The sequence below is a fragment of the Ptiloglossa arizonensis genome, chromosome 1, assembly GCF_051014685.1.
Source record: "Ptiloglossa arizonensis isolate GNS036 chromosome 1, iyPtiAriz1_principal, whole genome shotgun sequence".
Taxonomy (NCBI): domain Eukaryota; kingdom Metazoa; phylum Arthropoda; class Insecta; order Hymenoptera; family Colletidae; genus Ptiloglossa; species Ptiloglossa arizonensis.
Window position 1 is genome coordinate 7,513,275 of NC_135048.1, and position 25,914 is coordinate 7,539,188.

The following is a 25,914-nucleotide window of genomic DNA, read 5'->3' on the forward strand; positions in this document are numbered from 1 at the left end:
CTACAGGATGTCCTAACTACCTAACCACCTAACCCAGACCTGATATACCAGATCGTCAACTTGTAACGGAGGATTTTTCCCTCTGCGATACATTCATTCATGTAACGTTGCAATTACAATATTTTCCTCGTTTGAAATATTATTCTACGATTTTCTTCCGTCCCTCCGATAGAAACTGAATTCCACGAAGAAAAAATTGCGGGCTTCTCGAACGCGTGAAACAACCGCGAAATAATTATCGACTCGTTTCTTCACTTTATTGTGCAATTTGAAACGCTGCTCTTACGAAACGTGTTGCATCGAGTTATACAGGTGATAGTCCGAAGGTGCAGCATCCGGAGAGTAGGCAAGGTGAGAATGAACTCCTCGTTTCGACAGTGGCTTCAGCTGTACGCGATCTGACATTATCGTGCTAGAAAATAACTTTTATTCGCTTTGACGCTTCTAAGGAACTTTCTTCCGTAACTTCGCGTCTAGGTTGATTAGTTGCCGACTTTATCGTGTGGTTCATTTTCGAGAAAGGAGAGAAAATCGACAACAAAAGTTCGGTGTAGTTTAACATCTTCGAAAACCGATTCGTAGAACTTTGTTAAGAATCTAATGGGTTTCCTCTGCTGTTAGACTTTCGAAACAATCTCTCTTACGAGTATTGTTGTATACTTTTGCTCGATTTGCCATAGCAACGGACTAGTTGAGAATTGATCATCGAATTGATTCTAAAGATGCGAGATATTCATCTTCAAATACGACTTTAGACTCCACGTTCGGTAGATACTAAAAAAAGTATCCTTTACAGGATATGTGTATCTGTGCTCTTCGAAGAAGAATCTTCGTGTTGTGTATCGATGTATTATACCACAAAATAATCGAATACCTACATAATAGTGGTTCGTTTGAACAAAAGGTAAGGAAGTTGACCATAGTGCTTCCTTGTTCCAGGTCTCCAGCTAGAATGAAAAAAATCTTCATTTTTTGGAAGTATTTTATTAAAACTCCAAAAACAAGGACAAATTGTGTTCAAATCAGAAGTTGTCAGTGTCACGAGAAAATTCCTTAGATAACATAAAAAATAAGATTGTCCCGGTCCGTGATCAGGATAATCGTTATATGAGCAAGAAGCAGATGATTTCTAAGAGAACTGTGGTTTCTTAATACAAATTGTATTGTATTAAGTTGTTAAATTGTCCACTACTGGTGCTAGTTTAGAATGTCACCGAAATATTGGGTTGTTCGAAAAGTCATTTCGTTTTTTTTTTTGGTGAAAATGAAACACGATTTATTTAGAGTGTATAAAAAAAATGACTTTCCGAACAATCCAATACATTCGGATCAATGTAACGAGATTTATAAGTTTTGAAACGAAACCGTAGCACGTTTTAAAATAACGAAGATAACAACGAAGATTTATTCGATGACGTTAGAACGAAGTTCAGAGATAATTGTTCAGTTGGTAATTGACTGATTACTTCATTCATCGCACGGTGATCTTATATACATATTGATACCGTGGGTTTCAGTGGAACTTAGGATCTGTACCTGGTATCGATAATCTTTATCTTAGGTTTATCATCGTAGGGGACACACCAGTGAGGGTGTATGCCTCATCTTATCGGTAGGGTTCGTCGTTCCCAGATTTGTCACGGACACCTGGAATACGTCAAAGTGGATCATAGTTTCTTTGTTTTCTTCTACACTTTCACTTTTTCGTAATTCTGTTATTTTACGTTCCCTACTTTTTGTTTTCTAATTTCTACGATTACTCGTCTTGCTCCCGAGCAATCTTGAACGCAAACATGTGGCGACCGGACTCGCGCAACAACGAACGAGTGGCATTTTCCAGGCTTTTCTACCCAGTCGCTTTCTCTGCTTTCCTGCAATTTTCTCCACCTTCTTTTCCGTTTCTGTTTTCCATTCTTTTCTATTCTACGTTCGTCTTGGTCTTTTCCCACTACTTGTAACGACACGTGGTACGGTGCTACGAAGTTAGATCAGAGTTCGTCACAGTTCGGTCCAGTTCGAGTTTCAGTTCAGTTTATCAGTGTCGTGATCACGCGTATAGAATTAAGACGAACTAGGTGTACGTGATTAACAGTAGATTTACCAAAACCAGTCAAAATGACTGGTTGCATCTGCTTTCATGACGAAATTTACTTTGAATTCTGTAGCATGTTTTTTCGAAAACGTTATGACCTTTTCTATTCTAAACATGTGATCAATTTTACACGTTCCTCTTTTTCCTCATCGATTGGCATTTTTGAGATATATATAAAGTACGCCTTAAGGGAGGACACCACTTCGAGACGTTGCAAACTGAGTAAATTTTGCGAATTTTTTTCTATGTAGTTACTAAATGAAAAATGTAGAATTTTTCGGAGAATGTAAATATAACTTTCAACTTCATTTTATAATTTTGGGAAAGTAAAAATCGTACGAAATGGCGAAGTTATTCCGTATTCCCAGAAACTAGCACCTCGATGAAATTCTTCATCGTGTAATTAATTTAAAACGGAACATTTTCATTTCAACATTTCATATACATATGTTTACATCTTACAAGAAAGGAGTAATTGAATTTTTATTGCAATTCCAAACCACGATGGTTTTCCGAACCCTTTGCACTCGAAGCTCTTCTCCTACCAGAAACTAGCATCTCGATGAAACCCTTCGAATCGTGTAATTAATTTAAAACGGAACATTTTCATTTCAACATTTCATATACATATGTTTACATCTTACCATAAAGTAAGACATTTACCATTTTCGAGTTATACCATTTTTGTAAGACTACAAATTGAATTTTAATATCAATTTCAAATCAAACAATGATTATCAAATTGGAGAAAGTACACCGAGTCGAGTGACGATCGAGGATCGCCTCTCGAGTGGAAAGGGTTAAGAAGATAAGGTTCAGTTCCTCTTACGTTCCCATCCTTCACACTTCGATCCTGTTTCGGATCTCGATCGTCGAGTCTCGCGTAGAATCACGTAGAAGTTACCTCAGCCAACTGGCCTACGTTGCCTCGCGATCGCCACGATTCTCCGCACGTGCAGATGTTTTTGATTTTCTCACTGACCCGTGACGCAGTCTGTTTAGTTCATGGTTTTTTGGCCCGTCGTCACAATAGGGTACTAAAATTGCTCATTAATCGTAGACCTTTCTTCCGCGCAGCCAATCAACAACCAGCAGAAGTCCTGGCCAAGTGCGACCTGTGCTACACCTTGCCATGCCAGAATGGAGGATTTTGCGAGACGCTTCCGGACCGGAAGTTCCGTTGCAAGTGCGCGCCAGGATATCATGGAGACCGGTGCGAACATAAAATCGACGCGTGCTATGGAAATCCTTGCCGGAACACCGGAACTTGCAAAGTACTGGAGGAAGGAAGATTCAGGTACCAAACGTCTCAGCCAGCTGCCAAGTAGACTTTTGGCCAGCTCGTTCGGGTCTGACCTCTAATTTGCTCGTTCAGTGGTGCCCGTAGTAGCGATGTCTGCGACAGGTTCTCGTCACGTTTATCGTCCTCCGAGCTACCCACTGAAAACGCGAAAGAAATAGTTTTTCACACGCTCGAAAATATTGCGTTTCTCGCAATTGTTCATCGAGTAACCGGAGCATTACACTCGGATGAGAATCTCGGTGCAGACACGAAGTCACGAGTTTGATCCTGTGCATTCAGTGTAGATATCGATTGATCTCATCTTCCATACGTGGGAGACACGAGTCGGTAGCTTTGGACAACAATCGAGTAGACCTGCACGAGAAATATTAATGTACTCGGTATAGTTGAATACCGATAAGGAAGTAGCTTTGCGTGTCTACCGTAGCACACTGCATCGATCTTGACGAAAATTGGAATTTGGATTGCCGACTAAACCGGTCTGATTGAGTAAAAGTAAATTGATCGTAGACCAGTAGTTACGCGCCAAATGTCATAGGTGCGTCTCGTCGTTTATCGAAGAACTCGACTCGGTGAACAAATTTTTTACGTATTCTGACAAGTAGACTGTATAGATTGTAGTTTCAGTAGCACTAAATTGCACGTAGAAAACCCGTGCTCTCTTGTGTAAATAAATGAAACGGGACCCCTGCACGTGAGCCCCGAAGAGTAGCAGCCACACGCAACAACCTATCGACGAGGTAACATCGATTGTCGAAGAATTCCGATTCGCGGTCACTTCCGGCCAGTATGCTCGTAAATCGATTCAAGTTCGTCGTAGGATCTCCAAACGAGATATTAGGTGAAATGAAAAGTTCTGAGCGTTTTTCTCTTTCGACGATGAAATTAACGAAGTTAGAATATTCGGATTTAGATCGAATATGCGCCGTTTCGTTCGATAAGTTTCGTCCATTTTGAGAGCAATTTAATAACTCCACGATCGAACAAGTCCTTGTCCCTATTGATAAAAAACTTGACCAGCACATTTTCACGAGCCTCTCTAGAGGCCAGGTTTTTACCATGAAGAAAATTTTGCAAATGCTTGAAAAGATGAGAATCGGTTGGAGACAGGTCTGAGCTATACCTCGGGTGCGATATAACCTCCCATTCAAGCTCTCGGAGCTTCTGGCGAGTCGTTAAAGATGTATGCGGCCTGTCGTTATCTTTATGGAACACAACAACTTTCTGTTGGCTAATTCTGGACGTTTCTCGTCGATCGGCTGCTTCAATCTGGTCAGTTGTTGACTGTACAGGTCCGAATTGAGCGATTGGCCCGATGGGAGCAGGTCATAGTGGAGGATTCCCCTCCAATCCCACCAAACGCACAGTAAAACCTTCTTGGTCGTTAATCCGGGCTTGGCGATCGTTTGGACCGGCTCACCGCGCTTGGACCACCATCTTTTTCGCCCGTTGTTCTCGTATGCCACCCATTTTTCATCCCCAGTCACCATCCGTTTCAAAAATCGATCAATTTCGTTACGATTCGGCGAAGAATCGCAGCCATCGATTTGCTCCAAAAGATTCTTTCGCGTCAATTCGTGTGACAGCCATACATCGAGCTTCTTCTCGAGACTGGTCTTATGCAAATGGTTCCAAATGCCCAATTTTCTGGCTGATCTTCAGTTCCTGGACAATGGAATAAGTGCTCACATGCCGGTCTAACTCGACGATTTCCATGATTTTATTAACATTTTCAACGATTGGCCTATCAGAGGGTGTTTCATCTTCGACGTCCATATTACCAGAACGGAAGCGTTGGAACCACCGCTTTGCTGTTGCATTCGATACTGTATTTGGTCCATAAACAGCACAAATTTTTTCGCTAGTGGTACTGAAGAATGTATCGAATTTTCTCTCTTTTTGCTTCCATTTTGGATGCGCTCTAACACACAATTGGATCCACCAAACGCAAAACTGTCGCAGAACCTTTTTTAAAGCGTCACGTCGCCTTTAAGTCACTGTACAGAATGACGAGCTGCAACGTATACATCGTGAGATATAGCTCGCTGAAGCCATCTAACGAAAAACGCTTAAAACTTTTCACTCGGCCCGTTATATTGGTTATTCAGAAAGTCATTTTTTTCATTTGTTTTTGTGTTTGTTTTCCATTTTTCATTTTTTTTTTGGTGAAAATAAAACACGATTTTTTTTAGAGTGTACAAACATTTTATCAGATTATACATTCTCGATTTTGGAGAACGAAACGACTTTCCGAACGAGCCAATCATTTCTCTCGTGAAAACGTAAAACACTCTCGTGGATACGTTGGTTGCGCTTGGTAATATCGATTGGCGGATACACCGCGATCGAAGGTCATGGTCAATGTCTCGATTGACGATCAGTCGGTGTGTGACAGTTGCGACTGCGCTCCCGGATACAAGGGACTTCGATGCGAGAACAACGTCGACGACTGCGAGAACAACAAGTGCGCAAATAACGCCACCTGCGTCGACCTCGTACAGGCCTACAGATGCGAATGCGCCCCAGGATTCATGGGCGAGTACTGCGAGGAGAAGATACCCTTTTGCACAAAAGGGCACGACCCCTGTGAAAACGGAGGCCGATGCGTCGACCACGGGACCCACTACAGCTGCGAATGCCCAATCGGCTTCACCGGCTTCAATTGTTCCACCAACTTGGATGACTGCGTTAATCATATGTGCCAGGTATTGTTTAGGAATTTATTTCATCGGTGGCGGTGATTATAGAATAAGGGTGAATAATGTTCTAGGATGTAGGTGTATTGAATGAGGTAGTAGCAGCACCAAAACATTAACAAATCGCACAATTAACCCTTTGAACTCGAGAGGAGATCCTCGGTCGCCATTTAATTATTCAACCTTCTGCGTTGAGTCTCTCTCTCTCTTTCTCTCTCTTATACAAACATACACCTGCATACTCAAGCTGTCTAGGTTGTTTACTAGATTGGTCGAACTTTACTAGGTTGTTCGATAAGTTTTGTCGTCTTTTCCATTGTAAAAGAATACTATGACACTTGAACTTTGAACAACCGTAAATATACGAACGAGTGGATAGATCTAGATGAGACTACGCAACGTGTTCATCGAACAGTGGCATCGTCTTTAGAAAAATAAAACGACGAATTTCGTAGCTCCATTTCTCATCGAACGACAAAACTTATCGAGCAACCTATTATTCCATAACTCACGATACTATAACAGAACGTTGTATCTATATTACTGTGGCCTAAACGAAAATTTAGACGAGATATTACCAGAAAGTTGACAAACCAAGTGATAATACTCTGTAAAACCTGTAAAGAACAACCAATTTTGACTGTGGCCTAAACGAAAATTTATACGAAATATTACCAGAAAGTTGACAAAACACGTGACGACACTCTGTAAAACCTGTAAAGAACAACTAATTTTGACTGTGGCCTAAACGAAAATTTATACGAGATATTACCAGAAAGTTGACAAAACACGTGACGACACTCTGTAAAACCTGTAAAGAACAACCAATTTTTACTGTGGCCTAAACGAAAATTTAGACGAGATATTACCAGAAAGTTGACAAAACACGTAACGACACTCCGTAAAACCTGTAAAGAACAATCAATTTTTTGTGTACCGTGTTTTAATAATACTCGTTGAAATTTTTGTTGGCAAATAATATTTAGGTACATTCTTCTATAATCTTTCAATTATTTGCAATTCATTAATAGGAGAATATAATTTTTTTCATTGTATATCGTCAATCGACAGTGACTGACGCGGCTTGAACGAAAAGTATACTGTCACTCACGAATGACTGACATGGCGCTTAACACGCTCAAAGCCACCGAACAGCTATCATCCACCCACCCCATTATTTCACCTATTTGATCACCCTCCTCGTCTCGTTCTTTTCTCATTGAGAATTTCGAATTTTACGATCGAAATACACAAAGCTGCGAGCAAACGTCTCTGCTTTCGAGTAAACGTCTCACGGTGCACGTGCTCTCAGTCTCTCGAATACGTGGACAGTAACCATTTTTATGCAGTGGTGAAACACGATTTTTTTTAGAGTGTACAAACATTTTATTAAATTATACGTCCTCACTTGACTGCGTGACGTGAAAGTGTGAATGAAATAGCGACTGAATTCAAACGTTTTTTTATACGAGTGAAATATTTTTCAGAACGGTGCTACTTGCATCGACGGCATAAACAACTACGTTTGTAAGTGCGCGGCGGAATACACAGGGAGATACTGCGAAGCTGCACCCTCGACAGCCATGCTCTATCCGCAGACTAGTCCATGTGCTCACCATGACTGTCAGCATGGTGCATGCTTCCAACCAGCTCCCGCTTCCGCCGCGGACTACCTTTGCCAGTGCCACCCCGGCTACACCGGTAAGTGATTAGACCAATTGTTTCGTTACATTTTGCGAATTCTTCGTTGGAAGATCGAATCACTTGTTTCTTAAAAACAGTTTATCAGTATTATACTAGATTGTTCGATAAATTTTGTCTTTATTGAAATATTCTTCTGTTATTGGACAATAAGTTTACTGTTCAATGTAGCACTGCTCGATAAGTTTTTCGAACGATAATGTTATTGAACAATAAGTTTACTGTTCAACGTAGCACTGTTCGATAAGTTTTATCGAACGATAAACTTATACATTGAACAGTAAACTTATTGTTCAATAACAGAACGACAAAACTTATCGAACAATCTATTATGTGGATCGATAAGTACAATTCACTGGAAAATTAAAACCAAGTATAGAAAAAAAAGATACCAGAATAAGTTATCGTTTTGATATATTAAGTCGTCTCGTAAGTTCGTACCGTTTATTTTTCTACCATAGAAAGTAATATTTTAATCTCACCTACGAAACTTACAAAAAAACCTTTTTGCACGACTTCTTCCCACTTTTGAGCCAACAACACGATCCCATTAGTACAACATTTCTTTGATTTGTCACAAAAATATTTTTCTAAAGCATTTTCTATCGCGTTCACATTGTCAAATGTTTGCCACTTGAATAATGTTGTAACGATCAATGGTGCGATGTCCGTAGAATAAGGTGGATGGAATAAAATTTCTCAACCAAATTCCTGTACATTTTTTTCACATTTCGTGTAACCTGCAGTCCGGCGTGACGAAGAATCACATTACCAGATTTTATAAGTTTTGTACGTTCTTCTGCAATTTTTTCTCTCAATTTTTCAAGCTGAACACAATACAAGTCGAAGAAGCAGCTCGAAGAACAAAATTCCTTAGTAGCCCCATTATATAGAAAAAACATTGCGAGGATGTAAACCAGATTTTGCAACTCGTTCTATTGTATTGTCTCTTTCGATCCAAGTTTGTTTCCTTTGGGTTTTAAGTACACATAATAATCCCTCTAATTACTATATCTTTTAATATCTTTTCTTTACGTGCGAGCAACCATATGCAAATTACCACGCGATTGTCACGGGGAAATTCCTCGTATCAGGAAATAAATAAGGATATTGACTCCTGTGTGTGCACAGCAGATAACTCCTAAGAGAACCCTAGTGTCTTAGTGACCTAACCCAGACCTAACCCTGGTATCTTAGGATCTATTGTTGTTAGTCGAGAATGCTACCACAGTGCATTCAGACTAGAACATCGAAGCTTTAATTCTTAAAAAGAACTCTACTGACGACGTTGGGACAGAGTCTCTCTCAAAGATTCGACACAGAGCTTAGTTGGTAATTGACTGACTGCTTTATTCATCCAGTTCAGTGGAACTTGGGGTCTGTATCTGGAATCGATAATCTTAATCTAAGGGTTATCTCAGAGGTCGCACGATCAAGGCATCATTCTCTACAAATGTCTATGCCAACTTTGCCATCATTCTCTTCAAATGTCTATGTAGACATGATTTCGAAGTGTTTAACATTTGCGACATTTCTCTCAAACTCCTCGTTTTGTTCACCAGATCAGGAATTCTGTCTCGTGGCTCATCTTCCGGATTAAAATTTCCTTTTCGAAATCGACCAAACCACTTTCTGCACGTACGAGTCGTTAAAACACCTTCCCCATAAACGACACAAACGTTATCTGCTGCGCTCGTTACCGCATTCCCTTCTCGAAACTCGTACAACGCGAACTGACGAAAATGGACACGCGTTTCGTTCATTATTTGATCCGTTATTAGATACAATATTCTCACCGCTTCGCGATCTGTGGCTTTCGAATGACTTCTACACGGACTAAACCGAAGCGTGTAAGTTTAGTCATACTGTGCGTTCATGAAACGTAACGCGCGAAGTATGAACACACCGTGGCACGAACCTACGAGACGACCTAAGATCATGAATGGACATCGTCGATGCTGACCGAATAACTCTCCATTCCAAGGAAAACGATGCGAGTACCTGACGAGTTTGAGCTTCGTGGACAACAGCTCGCTGGTCGAGCTAGAGCCACTACGCACGAGGCCAGAAGCGAACGTGACCATCGTCTTCACGACTATGCAGGAAAACGGGGTTCTCCTCTACGACGGGCAAAACGGCGACCACATCGCGGTCGAGTTGTTCAATGGCCGTGTCCGTGTCTCGTACGACGTGGGCAACTACCCAACCTCGACGATGTACAGTTACGAAATGGTAGCCGACGGCAAACCCCATGTGGCTGAGCTTTTGGCGATCAAGAAGAACTTCACGATGAGGGTCGACCGTGGTTCTGCTAGGAGCATTATTAACGAGGGTCCTAAGGAGTACCTGAAACTTGTCGCGCCGATGTACGTCGCCGGCGTCACGCCGGAAGTCGCCAACATCGCATTCACGGAGTTCCACTTGAGGAACACCACGAGCTTCCAAGGTAAGTTTCGGGCCAACCACTCGATAGACATCGCAGATTTCGAGATTAGAAGGGACACTCGGAACTGTGTAACCTCCAGAACGGGTAATACACCTAATCAGGTTCAACGACTGTTTTATTACTTGCTATGCGTTTAAGAATCTGTGACGTTTCTTGAGTTAATTCGGTTGGTAGACCAAATGCCTAGCTAGCGAAATCTTGTCAATTACAATTTAACGTCTAAGAATCTGTGATGTTTCTTGGGTAATTCGTTTGGTAGACCAAATGCCTAGTTGGCGAAAGCTTGTCAATTACAATTTAACGTCTAAGAATTTGTGATGTTTCTTGGGTAATTCGTTTGGTAGACCAAATGCCTAGCTAGCGAAATCTTGTCAATTACAATTTAACGTCTAAGAATCTGTGATGTTCCTTGGATTCATTCGTTTGCTAGACCAAATGCCTAGTTAGCGAAATCTTGTCAATTAGAATTTAATATCTAAGAATCTGTGATGTTTCTTGGGTTAATTCCCAATTCAATTAGAATTTAATGATTTCTACCGTTTTATTTACTAGATTTCATCTAGTGTTTAATGTCATTCGTTTAAAAATCGAAATAGACTTGGAACGGATGCTTTGACGTTAAAATCGGGGCAACAGATTCGTGTTTAAGAAACCTGAGCAATTGTCACGCGTTTGTCGAAACAATGTTTCCGTATTCGAATCCGGAAAGTGTCTTTCCGTTGGAAAGCGTCACACCTGAACATCGATGATTCTGATTCCATCTCAGGCTGCATCTCCGAGATGTGGATCAATCACAAGTTAGTAGACTTCAGCAACGCTGCAAAAATGCACCGTGTGACTCCTGGATGCATGTCGAACGACGAAGAGGCTGACGAGGCGCGTGACGTCATCGAACCAGAAGGAATGATGAATAGTGGCAGCAACGAGGAACCTATGCAACAAGAGAACATGGCTCACGAACATTCCGGTGAGTACCCGGTAACCACCATTTCTCCTGTCCATTATCGCGATTGAAACAGATACGAGAGAGTTCGAACGCAACGAAATGGTATTCAACACCAGGATGAATTTTAATCGAGGATGAAAACGATTGATTCAAGTACGTTCGATTACAGACATCGTCCTCACGGTACCTGACACTATAATTTCGGATCCCTGCGCGGGACACGGATGCAGAAAGGACTCCCAATGCGTGCCATCGCCGATCGAGAGTCCGTATCCGTACACGTGTCGGTGTCAAACTGGATGGCAAGGACGGTACTGTGAGAAAGGTATGTATAGTCATTCTTTGCACGTTCGCTACCATGCGTCACATATGTATGAGTTCTATCCAGGGCTCAGTGTCAAGCACCGAGATTGTATTTGAATTTTCAACAAAAGAAATAGATGAAGTTTTTATCTGCTTACATCGTTGATGCTTCTATATACACAGTGTAAACAATGGTGGACTACACCTGGTAACGAGTGTTACGATAGATATTTTTTTTTTAGGTAGTTTGTCTCTACGTATTTTCTGTTGTTGGTGGTACTAGATTGTTCGATAAATTTTGTCGTTTTCTTCATTGTAAAAAAATATTATGACACTTCAACTGTTGTACAACTGTAAATATACGAACGAGTCGAAAGGTTTACACGAAACTTCACACGTGTTCATCGAACAGTAGTATCATCTTTAGAAAAATAAAATTTAGAAAAATAAAACGAAGGAACTATTGGGTTTGGAAAGTGATTTCGTTTTCCAAAATGGAGAATATATAATTTCATAAAATGTTTATACGCTGTAAAAAAATCGTGTTTCATTTTCACCAAAAAAAAACGAAATGACTTTCCGAACAACCCATTAATAGCTCCATTTCTTATAGAACGACAAAAATTATTGAGCAATTTATTATACGGTTTGATCTTTGCTCGAGTAATGTTTATAACGTTTATAAAAAATTAAACAATTAACATATTTAAAAAATCGTACGCTTCGTTTTAGAATACTCTATGCAGAATATCTCTATAAAATTTTAAATAATTCCGTAGTTCCGAAAATTTCGTGTCGGCCAGATTAAAAATTATAGTTTTGAAAAAAGACGTAAATGCCTTTTACTTTACATATAAGCAAAGTCAGTTATTCTGCAGCAAACGTAAACATAAACACAATGCAGCATACACATTGTATTTATAATACAATTGTACGTTAAGTCCCTCGGTTTCAAAAAAAAAAATAAGAATATATAAGTAAGAATAATATAACTTTGCGAATGTTTCCATCTTTGATGTCTTCTTACTATTTTATAAAATCCTCATCATCCGATATGTCACATAAATGTGTCAATTGGTCTGTGGCGTCACACATCTGTGACGTACAATAGAAGTCAACTAAACCATCTACTTTCGATATTTTGATGACACGTGTATGTGAAAACTTATGTCAAATTATGTAAAATTAAGAAAATTTGAATGCAGGGCTATGGAAAGCGACTCTTTCCTCGAATTGTGGTAGCGAACGTGTTAAGGGGACATCACTCTGAGACGTTAAAAAATAGTTAAATTTTGCGAATTTTTTTTCTAAGTAGTCACTAAATGAAAAATGTAATCTTTTTTGGGGAATATAAGTATAACTTTCAGCTTTGTTTTACAATTTTGCGAATGTAAAAATGGTACAAAATGGCGAAGTTATTCGCTATTCCCAGAACCCCTCCTGGTGAAACGTTGTTCGTTAGACGCCACAGTTGACAAGAACTGGAAGATTTTGAAATAACAAAATTAAAAAATATTGTCGATTCATAAACTAGAGACTATTATCTAAAATGCAGCGTAAGATCGTTCTAAAATTTTAATAATTGTAAAAATGCTCGAGGTTTGAAGAAGAGACAATCATTTCTGTCCAAAAAGAGACTTTAAACGTTTATAAAAACTCAGACAATTAACATATTAAAAAAATCATACGCTACATTGTAGAATACTCTATGCAGGACGTCTCTATAAAATTTGAAGTAAATCGGATGTGCAGTTCCGGAGATTTCCTGTCGGCTAGATTGAAGACGACAGTTTTGAGGGAAACGTCAAACAAGTTGTTTATTTATCGTTGCAACTTCGCTAAATGTTTCAATCTCGAAATATCCTTTTGACATAAAATTCTACACACTTTAAGAAAATAAGGAAAGAAGAATCTATTTTTTGACTCGTCAGGATGGTGTCTCCCCTTAATATTTCCAATTTACAGTGCCCAGATTGTTGGGACACAAACGCTACAGTAACAAGAGCCATACGATATGCGTGATTCTATTGCAGCTCCAACGTGCCGCAAGGAGCACACTAGAGAGTATTATAGCGAGAATGGATGTCGGAGTAGACGACCAGTGAAGCTTGCCAAGTGTTGGGGTAGCTGTGGCAACTCTTGCTGCCTGCCGCGGAAGACAAAACGGCGCAAGGTACGATTTAATTATCTGAAGTTAGAGTATCTATCACTGGTATCTTAATACTCGGTAAGCTGTTCGTTAATATTACCGCACACATCTCTGTTCGATAGCTTTGAGCCTGACAATTGTGAATTGATTTCTACCGAACCGAAACTTTAATGCCAGACTTATTGGGGATACGTCGTATAGTTTGTTTACATACAGAAACGATCGAGACTGACTTTGAATATATTTGTTTGGTAGAATATTTAGTTAAGCTTGAATATATCCAATTGATACACAGTGGTTCAAAAGTATTCGTACGCTATATTATAAGGAAATTCCCCTAAACTACAAGTCTAATTTCGATGAATGTTTGCGCGCGTGTGAAGCATACTAGGCGGCGTATGACATAATTTTCTTGGTCGACAAAAATGTTCTCGAGGGGTGAAGACCTGAAAATTTAACATTCCTTCATTTTTTTAATACGAAGATTTTCAATTTTTTCTGGGACCTTTTTTCACAGTAAAGCGATAGAGTAACTGAATATTTTTTGTAAGAAAATTTGTGTTGCATGAAATCGGCTAGAATCAGCCTTTCTGTATCTTCGATTTTTCAAATACAACTTCGTAATATTGGGAAGCGGAACAAAACTTTTCATGTGAAAAATGTTCAACCCTTGATGCTCTGTCATTCTGTTGCAAAAGAGTGCCGGGAAAGTTTGCTTTAAAAAAATTAAAAAAACATTAAAACTTTCGAAACTAGATTTCACCTTCTTAAAGGAATTTCCTCTGGACAAAATAATTGCTCCGTGTACACACTATTATGCTCCACGTGCACACAAACTCTCATCAAAATCAAACTTACAAGTGAGAAAAACTTTATAATATAACGTCCGAATATATTTTCGAGCCACTGTGAATGTACCGTAGCGTTACATAGTTTCCTAAATTCGCGATAGAAAAATAAAATATTAATAACATCGGAAAATAAAGTAGAAAAGTAAGATAAATTTACCAGTAGCACGAGTCTTAATTTGGTCGGACATTGACGGAGGCTAACCTGTTCCAAACAGGGGAAAACAAACCTGTCGATGACGTCCAGTAATCTCCGAGAGCGATCGTACCGTATTCGATGAATAAGAGGGTCACGAATTTATTGCAGGTTCGATTGATCTGCGCTAACGGGATGAGGTACACAAAGGACGTCGATCTAGTGCGCAAGTGCACGTGCACCCGGAAATGCTATTAGCCAGAATCGAGGGACAGGGGGCGCCACAGGTGTTCCATAAATATTCGTCGAGACGTATCGAGACCGAGAGGAAGAAACCCCCGAGAACCGAGCAGTGTCCCAATTCGAACTTTCTACGCGTACATACACGGGAGATGTGCCGAGAGTCGATTATAAATCCTGAGGGACGAGCCCATGTGGTCCTCGACGCATCTTCGTGAAACGCGTATCGAAACATTGGGCCGCGAACTGCCTGGTCGAAATCTGACATGGCACGTATACACACACGCACACACACACACATATGTATACACGCTCGAAAACAAAAAACACACGTACACGCATGCACACACAGCACACACATACACACGCGCAGCCGGCTCAGTGTGATATATATTCGAACAAGGAGAAAAGAATTATATCGTGCGTACGTGGACACGGGAACTATTGATATTGGAAACAGTTTAACGCATACTAGGTATTATTAATCGTATGTTTAACGATGAGAGTGGAGAGTGGAAAACCGTGCAACATGGACCGCAGATGCACGTGTTCCAACATTCGCAAGAGTTGCGCACGATCGCAGAAACCACGCAGCATCGTTCGCTCAGTGTGAAATAGATCTAATGAATGGTGTCGATGTTTGATGGATGGAGTATGGATCGATTGTAAAGAATTCACGCTTAATATTGCGATCTCTCAGAAGTGTTTTCATTCGATACATTGAAAGTGAACAAAGTTGAAACGCAAAAATTGGCTCTGAGACTTGGATGGACGGAGAGTTGAGAGAGGAGAGTGGTTGGCTTTTAGAATATTTTCAACCAATTGTCTAAAGAAAGTCGTTAAATAAGTCATATCATCCTGTTTAAATGTTCAGTGTCGTAAGTTTCAGTTTAAACGTAACAGAAATTAGTCTGAGAGGTCGAAATTTTGCATTTAAGGATGCATTAACATCGGGTATAATAAATGCTTCGCTAGTAAGCTGAGCTTTGTGCAACTATTTTCCATATCTGTTGACACACTCGCAACAGATTAACTGCCTGACTTAACTGCCTGACGATTTATAATTGTAACTTAAGCGCAACGCAAGCAAGAAAATGAAAAACGGTAAAGAAGTAAACGATATCGTATAAGTATTAAAGATGTATAGGGAGCTTCACGTTTCTCCAAAACTTTTCCAATTAATCGTGGAACTCGATGGGCTGTTAGGTCTATTGTCCTCTGAGTAAACGTTTGTATAAACACACGAACAATGATGGATATCTTACGGAAGATTTTTAAACGACACTTTGGATAAAAAGTTAGTCCTTACGACGATTTCTATTTCAGTTTGTCTCATTCGGTGATTACGATAATTTTTAATGTGTATTCTGATCGTCCTATTGTTTAAGAAACGTTCCTTTGTCATAAATATTTAAGCCCTTGATAATTAATGGAATAATTTAATACAGCAGAAGGAAGTGTATATTTAAAAGACACAGTGTTTCTCGTCCTGTTCGTGCATTTTGTTGCTACACCGACAATTAAAGAACACCGACACTCAGTTTCAAAGCAACAACTGTAGTGTTTGGATAACTCTACTTCTCCATCGAAAGAACAGCTTTAGCTAACTAACAGAGCATCGACGTAAAATGTATTAATGTAATTATAAATACAATTCGTTAATAAAATTCTCTCTTGTTTCATAAAGTATGGTCCTCGAGTGTGACGTTTACTTTTTAATGTGCTTTTGCACAGCGATACCACCTGAAATACCAAAACAAATGACATTTCGAGTGTGTTCGTTTCTGTGGCTCTAGTTTCTTTTTATACTAAACGCATACATCTTTCGATCCAAGCTTAAATTTTAAATAATGAATTTTACAAAAGTACGAATTACATTTAATGTAAGTACACGTACAGATTGTACAACGTACCAACTCTTTAATGTTAAATAATTATTAAACTATTCACCGTCTACACGCGAAACAATGTATGGTTAGCTCTGGTTGCAATTTCAAGCCATATCGTTGCGTCAAAACCCCATTAAAAACCGTGTGAGCGTCACATCTGGGGACCTCTGTCGAATCAACGTGTGCAACTGGATGCACGAGGAAGACGAAAAATGATTGGATCGCACTAACCAAGGTCTCTAAGAAAGACTTAACGGACTCCCAGAACCTCGAATTCTTCATTCCACGGCCTAACGCGTTGCTTCGAGGTTCATCGTGCAAATTGCACGCAAGAAGAGTCGCTAAAAGCGCCAGGTCGATAAATTATATGCGACCACGAGTAGAAAAAGAAAAAGAGAAAAAAAAAAAGAAAACGAATTGTAAGTCGATGACGAGACGAATGTAACTAATGTAACTCGGGAACAATCAATTTGCGCCCGGGGGCAGAGGATCGCGTAATTATTTTTGTATGAGCACATTATTTATAAATCGAGCGTCGACGATGAGTTTGCGATTGTTTTCATCGGGGTGGCGTGATTCGTTCGAACTACTTAAGTCCCTCTTAATGTTTCGCGTACCTATTTAACGTGTACCTACTCTGCGAATAACTGCATTGCATCTTCCACTGCCAGTATTTAAGTCGTATTTATTCATCACGGACTATCTGAACAGGAAACTTTCGGTAGATTTTATTGTTATCGATCGATTATTCTTCACGCACCTTCGGACAGTTCTTAGAACTCGGTTTCTTAAAGGGAAACGAATTCGTAGAGAGTACGATCGAGCCCTTTTGCACTCCGAATCTTCGGCGAAGATGGTCCGCCATCTTTGATATTAATTTTTCATCAACCGATTTTAACGTACCTCTGACAGATTTCTACCTTTCCTAACGAAACGAAGATACTACTGTAGGAAATTTGAAATACAATTCTCAAAGCACGTAATTAGAGTGCAAAGGGTTAAGTCAGTAAAATACTCAACAACATGTGCACAGTGTTCAGCATTTTCAACCCCTTTCGGTACGTGTGATTGTTGAGAAGTTGAATTGATATGGCCGAATGCAAGTATCCTAAGTAAAATTGTATACACTGGACTCTCGATTTGTTGCATTGTGCTAAAAAATTAATTTTCACTCAGAGAATCGTTGATTTTGACTATTCAGATACGTAGAACTGTTACGTTTCTTACAGTGTGTATATATGATACTTAAACGATTACTGAATTTCAATAATTTTGGTATGTGAACAATTCCAATTCCAAGATGGTGAACACCTTCGTCGTATCAAGTTCTATTGGAAGTTACACGTAACGTGAAACTTTTTTAAAAATTTGAAATGGGAAAGTAAATGGCAAGGTTTTCGAAAAAGCGAAAGGAAACGCTTTTTTAGAAAATCAGGAAAATGTAAATCAAGCAAATGTATACAGAATAAGTACATATTTACGGGGAATTACAATGCGAGAATCGTACCGAGAGGGGATCGATCAATTTTTCTTAATGTATTTTTAGATTATGTTAAGTGGTATATCCGTTCGTATATTCTGCGCACGAAAAATGAATTGAATATTTTTATGTTACGTTATTATTCTCGTAATTAGTATTTTCGATGGAGGATTTTATACCAGCGTTCATTTTATAGAATTCTTTGCGATAAAATTAATTTTACTACTTGTGTATTCGTTTTCAAGAGAAAGTATTGAACAGAAACGAATGGCAGAAGCGATACGCAGCATATATTGTAGCACCGTCGAATGTGTCACTTATTGTTACTGATTTTCTCCTTATACGCCGTAGTAAAATAATAGGTGTACCATAGCGACGTATGTTACGATTTCATAGTATTAATAGTAACGTAAGTTGCCTACAGCGTTGCGTTTGAAAATTAGTTTCTTCGCGATTAGGTTTGAACGCGTTCGAGTATGGTTTCACAGCTACGAATTACTGGAGATTGTTGTTGTTGTTGTTAACACGTTGCTTGCCAATCGGGTACGTTATAAATTAACGAGATAATTTCATTAACAAACGTTCATCTCGCTAACTTACGTGATACGTGAGATTAAAGAGAAATCAAATTCTTCTGAAATCTGATTGAACATAATATGATTGGTAAACAATATATTGAGCTAAATATCTGTAAATCAAATTGAGAAAAGCACGAGTAGACACGATTGAACAATTTTTAGAACTTTGTTGAAAATTCCACGTTAACTTAACATTTCTCTCTGTCGATAAAACTTCGATAATCATTCGTCGCGTTGCGATCTTCTTTGCCTACACACGATACTGGTCGTTAATATCGTTTTCTACAACGGAGAGGTTTATGATAAGGTAGATTCGTGGTTGCGTCAATAACGAAAACTGTTTTACCGTTTGGGTAGAAAATACAGTGTCGAAAGTTACATAACCTAAGAACTCCTCAATGATAATCATCGAAATGGGAAAGTCGAGAGACTCTACTGTGGGTATCGACCATTATTTAAATTAAATTCTCTTTACAATGTTTCACAGCGAATTAAACTTCGTATCGGACCTCTAGCTCTATCCTGAACCAAATTTCACTCTGAAACTGAAACAATGGAAGATCCATAAAAGATTATTACGTAACTTTATCTAGAACTTGATCAATCAAATTTAAAACAAATGAAACTCGACGACATCGGTATCACGTGTCTATTACAAACTGTTAACACACCTCGGGCAATATTAAATCTAAACGATGAATCCGAATATGTTCGAACTTTCTTGTCGAACTTCGAATCGGTAGAATTGAAATCTCGCGTTTCCGTTTAGATGCACACTCGATGAGAAAAGAATCGTCAGCAAAGTTCTGAAAGCTTGTCTACTTCGCTAAAAACGAGAACAGTGGTCCAGGTTGAAACACCCGAGACCTGTACCAACACTGCCGGTTACACGAAGGAAGTTGCGAGGGCCGTAGTCATTAATGAATTTCGCATTCGACCAAACATACGTGCGAGTAATTCTTCTTGTAACGAGATAAACGTCGTGCGGAACGTTTAACGGAGAGAAGGAGAGGGTCAGAGAGAGAGAGAGAGAGAGAGAGAGAGAGAGTGAGAAAGAAAGAGAGATATAGGGTTTTCTACGAAGCTTACGTCTATATTGGACAATAATGAGGGAAGAGACGAGGGATTCGGTTAACGACGATGAAGAGCGTTCGAGTTTGTGATTGCTCGAAATTCCTACGAGTTATATTTGTACATTTACTTTACGAGAAACCTTAATATATTTCACGAATCGGTGGACTATAGCGCATGCGACTGAAGTATACCAATTTTAAGAGTCTTTACGCTTAAAGTATAGCAAATGCTCTCGTACTCGGACCAGCCGAAATGTATTCCTTGAGAAGGAGTTTCGATAAACATCCGGCCGTGTCTGTCCGGTTGCCGGCTCCTTTCGTTTGGAAAAAAGCAAAAGCATTTGTTTCATCGACTCAACCTACCTAAATAACTGTAAACTGCGTAATAAATATAATTATTATTGTTCCTTCTCGATATTCTCGTCGTGATTATTTTTACTTCCTTGAATTCCCGAGTAACGAGCGACGATAGAAGCGAATGGTTGAAACGCGAGCGCGACGAAGAACAGTGAATAAAATTGCAACTGATTGCTCGTGAAATTGGCAAACCAATCGCGGCACGAAAATAGTCGATACAAGTATACCATTATTTAGAACGTTTCGACCGTGGAATCGGGTCATCCTCTGCACAACGTATCCCAAACGGAAAATTGAATTATGAAAAAAAAAGAAGAAAAGTTATCTTGAAACCGAAAATGTTCCGAATCTCTACAAACATATAGATTTCCATCTTGAATCGATAAAGAAACATTATTTTCGCTTCTTGTCCGTCGAGAAATAATAAAAGATTCAAACTAAGAGGTATACGAAGCAAAAAATAATTCAGTCACCGTTATCTTTGTTGCTTCCACGTAAATTGACGTTCGATCGATCGTTGTTTTTCTTTTTTTGTTTCTTTTTTTTCATTTTGCACGATTCTTTCTCAGATCTACGAGACGTCGAGTTTCGTTTATTATTACAAGTAACGATACGCTTGCATTGACCATTCTCGTGCATTGTTCGGAACAGAGAAAAGATATCGATAAATGAACACCGCGGATCAATGACCATGCAAATGCACAGTGAAACAAATGTTTTCCGTGGCCGTGACTCTTTTCGCTCTATAGTTAGAAAGATTGCTATATTTTACGTGTAGAATGTTAAGAAGAGTAATGATATTGAGCAACAGTTCCTTTTTACTTGGAGCACCATCGGGCACGCTCGATTGCTTTTTCAACTCGTCGTTGTTTCCTCGATCGTTCGCGAAAATTTGCAGTTTCGTTTCGCTTCTTATCGGTTTTTACCGCGCGTCAACCGAGTTTCACGAATTCCGCACGAGATTCTGTGATAAGCGATTCTGTTAAGGGCAAAGTCACCGATGCGATTCTCCGTGATCGCGACTCTTTGGCCTCGAAACTGAACGATTTACGATCGTTTCTGACCAGCGAACGCAGTCAGTGTTAACCCTTTGAACTCGAGAGGAGACACTCGATCACCACTCGATTCAGTGTACTTCTTTCAATTCGGGAAAATTTTGTGACTTGAAATTCAAATTGAAAATTAGGTATTACACTCTTTTAAGATGTAAACGTATGTATGTCGATTATTGAAATAAAAATATTCCATTCCACATTAATTTTGCGATTTAAAAGATTTCGTCGAGGCACCAGTTTCAGGTAGCAAAAACGCTTCGAGTGCAAAGGGTTAACGCACGACTCGCGACAAAATATTCGAATCGCGAACAAACGTTGAGAAACTCGAATTAAAAGCATTCAGATCTGAGAACTCAAATACGCGCACGATTTTTACCTGTTCTGTTAAACGAGACAAAAGAATCGCGAAATTCTGAAAGAGAGCTTGTCAATGTCTGTGTGGAAAATAAAATGTTTCGTACATTCGGTGATGGTAAATGTGCTAAAATTTTGTAACGTTGTTTAATTCTACCTGCTTCGACGACGTTGATAAAAATCGGATAACGAGGAAATAAAAAGCGAACGTTCGATTTTGGTCACACTTTCGATTTTATTCACTAATCGCAAAGAAGTAAAAGTGAGACTGAGATCTCTATGGCATGTTTAAAGAAACAATGATATGTCTGGAGATTATAGTTTATAGTACATTTGATGCAGAGGTTCTCGAAGCAATCTCCCGATTCGATATGTATTTTCGTACACTGAAAGAACGATAGTTACGGAGAATTTTACGGTAAACTGTAATTTTGTCTTCTCTAACGGAACGAATGAGAATCGTGCGAGAGAATCTGCAAATTTTTTAATCTGAACTTGTCACACCGACACCCAAAGAATTGATGATTTCGATGAGATTTCGAAACGTATGAGCTACGTATGAATGAGAAACTGGCCTGAATGAGTAATAAGCGTGATAAAATCAGAGTGTAAGTGTGTTTAACGCGCACGTTTCATCAAATAAATAAATGAAGAACGATGGAGATGGAATACTGCATGCCTAGAAGTATTATAGCTATACACATGTAGGTATATCGAATTAGATACTAGCGTAAAAACGAAATATCTATGTTTATATAATGTAACAAATTCCCGGAGTATGGACACTATGAAATAAATGTACGTAATGTTTAACAAACGTTCGATGTGTACGTTCGATTCATTTCGCAGATGCAACGAAGAAATTCTGGAGAGAAGAAACAATACAGGGTGTCTCGAAATATTGAAACGAGCATGAGAATTCCTCGTGCTGAAAAATTTCGAAAAATCCCTTTTTACAATCCGTTTTGTTTCTATTTCGAGATCAGAGAAAATTAAACTTGAAATTTCTACACGGACTTTCCAGTCGTTATTCTCTTCTCTGTTATGAAAAATGATCACCCTGATAATCAGTATATTTAAAATTCGTTTATAATTCATTTCGTAGAAAACACGATGCAATAAATGTTAATTCGCTCCTCACTTTTAGAAGGGACCATGAATCTAATGTCTCGAACTTTTTAGATCATTTTCGTTGTTAGAGATAATTATTTAAGAATGAAACTGTAATTACTGCTATTTCCATTTGTAATGTTTCTTATCACCAGTTTATTATTAGAAGTAAAACTTACCGTGAATAGTCAATTGGCGTAATTATGTTGATTGCCACAATTTCCTATAACGAGTGAGAAGTTCTTATTACTCTGCAATCTTTTCAACTACCATTTTGCCAGCCATTACGGAAACAGTAGTATGGGGCGTAATATGTCAGACAACTCGCCACTCACAACACTCGCTTTCGGCGATATTAACAAAGCTTTAATCACGAGTATCACTTTCTAGATTGTTACACACGGATCTACGAACCTTTCACTCGAATCGTGGTATCCGAAAGTCTGATCAGAAAGTTCGTTATTTAATTGAAAAAACATCTCAATCTCCGGGGGAAAATCCCGTTATTTTTATTTTAGCGAAGGTTACGATCGATCGAATATTCAGAGCAGAGATTTTAAACGGGAAAATTGTATTGAATCTTTTTATCGCTTATTCAATTTCTGGCGTTTTTTTTTCTTTCTTTTTTTTTTTTTTTTTGATTGTCTAGAGTTGACATTGCGGGAAAAAAGTAAAAATTCTGTTTCGAACTATCGTAAATAAAAAATGATCGAAAGTGGCGTGACAGTCGACCAACGTTGATAATTTTGCAACGAGTAATTGTAGAATAATTTCCACACGGTGAGTCAAATAAAAAGTTCGCGGCAAGAAGCTAAATGGAATACATGCAACATGTAGGTCAAGCGTTTTAGCAACGATTGTCGCGGAAAGATTACGCGACATTTATTAAACGTTCGCTAATCACGTTAAATTGGTAATACCAGGGATCAATAATCAACGAGGAACGATTAACGGTAACGTGTTATTTTTTAATTAACGAATCACGACCATCGAACGCAATTTGTTATAAATGGAACACAAGATGCGACTGCGTTTGATAATAATGTCAAACGAGTCGATGAAAACCAAATTTAATCACTATTGCGGGTTAATAAATATTCTTTTTTAGAATAATATTCCCTACAATATGCTACCCACGCCCTATCTCATTATCTATTAGAATAATATCAATAAATTACAAGGATTCATTTGCTAATATTGTCCACTGAATGATTGAAAACTGAATTTAATTGCTACCGTGCATCGATAAATATCTATTTTCCATACTGTAATTTATCATGACAACGTCTTCTGTAAATAACATTTTCACTTGGCAATTCTCGAGTCTAATAACATGGGGGACATCGTAACATGTAAAATCTATTTTGGTAGTAAATTGGGGGCAGAAAAATAACAAAAAAGTGCATAGAATCGTACGATCTATTTGATCTTGTTCTTAGGTTACAACCGTGTTTATACTCCTGTTATTTACAATCACGAACTGGGCTCGCACGACTAATTCTACTGAACTGTTTGTATACAGTGTAAAAAAATCCTTGTTTTCCTTGATGAGTGATTAACAGGCCAATCTTATGTAAATTTCTTGAGTAATCGGTTCAACGAAGTATTGAAAGAAGTCCCACTTGATGTACGGTACACTTTAATCGAGTAGCCAGACAGTTCTTGAACGAACGATTTTTTCAGAGATGGCCGCTACTGCCTGACCTGCTCGTCCCCCAGATTTAAAACCGCTGTATATTTCTTTCGGTGCCAGATAAATACATTTATTTATTCAAGGCTCATTTCTGGTGTTGAAACGCGCAAGATACGTATACGAGACTGCTGGACAACGAATCTAACAAATACATAGAATATATGTGACAGATTGAGAAACTCTATGACACAACAAGTGCAGGCTTGCATTCAGAACGAATTTAGTCATTTCCATGCACTTTCTACAAAGTCTCGTTAAACCGAGCCCTATGTATGTTACGATACATTATTTATTCTAATAATGTCAATGTATCGATATTTATTTTGAAACGTACGATTTGCAATAATGGTAGAGGAAGATTAAAATGATAACAATACAAACATTATTAACGTTATTCAACGTTATTCAACGTTATTCAACGTTATTCAACGTTATTCAACGTTATTCAACGTTATTCAACGTTATTCAACGTTATTCAACGTTATTCAACGTTATTCAACGTTATTCAACGTTATTCAACGTTATTCAACGTTATTCAACGTTATTCAACGTTATTCAACGTTATTCAACGTTATTCAACGTTATTCAACCTTATTCAACGTTATTCAACGTTATTCAACGTTATTCAACGTTATTCAACGTTATTCAACGTTATTCAACGATATTCAACGTTATTCAACGTTATTCAACGTTATTCAACGTTATTCAACCTTATTCAACCTTATTCAACGTTATTCAACGTTATTCAACCTTATTCAACGTTATTCAACGTTACTCAACGTTACTCAACGTTATTCAACGTTATTCAACGTTATTCAACCTTATTCAACGTTATTCAACCTTATTCAACCTTATTCAACGTTATTCAACCTTATTCAACCTTATTCAACGTTATTCAACGTTATTCAACCTTATTCAACGTTATTCAACGTTACTCAACGTTACTCAACGTTATTCAACGTTATTCAACGTTATTCAATGTTATTCAACGTTATTAAATTATTGTAAGTCAAAAAGATGCGTAGATCCCTGAACGAAACCAGATCTTACGTGTCTCCTCGTGTGAGTCATCAGAAGTGTAACAAATAAATCTGACAACGAGATAATAGACAAATTGGCTCTGCACGCATCCGACGCATTATTAGGAGAATTAGAAGGTCGCGTTTCGTCCACAACGGAAGGGTTATTGATCCTTTGCTTCTGCCCACGTTGAAAATTACTACCTAATGTTCGATTCGGAAATGTGTAAAAAAAGAAAACAACGTTAAACAATACGCGTCTAGTTCTCCTATTACGTCGACCAACAAAAGCTTTCGATCTGAATCGAATAGAGATTGTTTATTCAACGATGACAAGAAGTAGTTAACATTTAATCTTCGGAGTTGTAAACAAAATTGACTGTAATATTTAAACGATAATTATAATTTATTATCTCGACGAACAAAAGATTTCCCTATGAACCCCT

The 25,914-nt window shown here is 38.6% G+C and overlaps 1 protein-coding gene across 1 annotated transcript in view; it reads left to right on the forward strand.

Annotated features, from left to right (window-relative positions):
• Sli (slit guidance ligand) overlaps positions 1-19,854 on the forward strand; it is a 59,893-nt gene extending 40,039 nt beyond the window's left edge. Inside the window, exons 23-30 of the mRNA XM_076311349.1 lie at positions 3,170-3,389; positions 5,791-6,100; positions 7,579-7,792; positions 9,777-10,238; positions 11,005-11,205; positions 11,354-11,509; positions 13,521-13,660; positions 14,792-19,854. Coding sequence (XP_076167464.1) covers positions 3,170-3,389; positions 5,791-6,100; positions 7,579-7,792; positions 9,777-10,238; positions 11,005-11,205; positions 11,354-11,509; positions 13,521-13,660; positions 14,792-14,878 — 1,790 coding nt within the window. The 3' untranslated portion in view covers positions 14,879-19,854. The remainder of the gene's footprint in view (positions 1-3,169; positions 3,390-5,790; positions 6,101-7,578; positions 7,793-9,776; positions 10,239-11,004; positions 11,206-11,353; positions 11,510-13,520; positions 13,661-14,791) is intronic.
• The last annotated feature ends 6,060 nt before the right edge of the window (positions 19,855-25,914 follow it).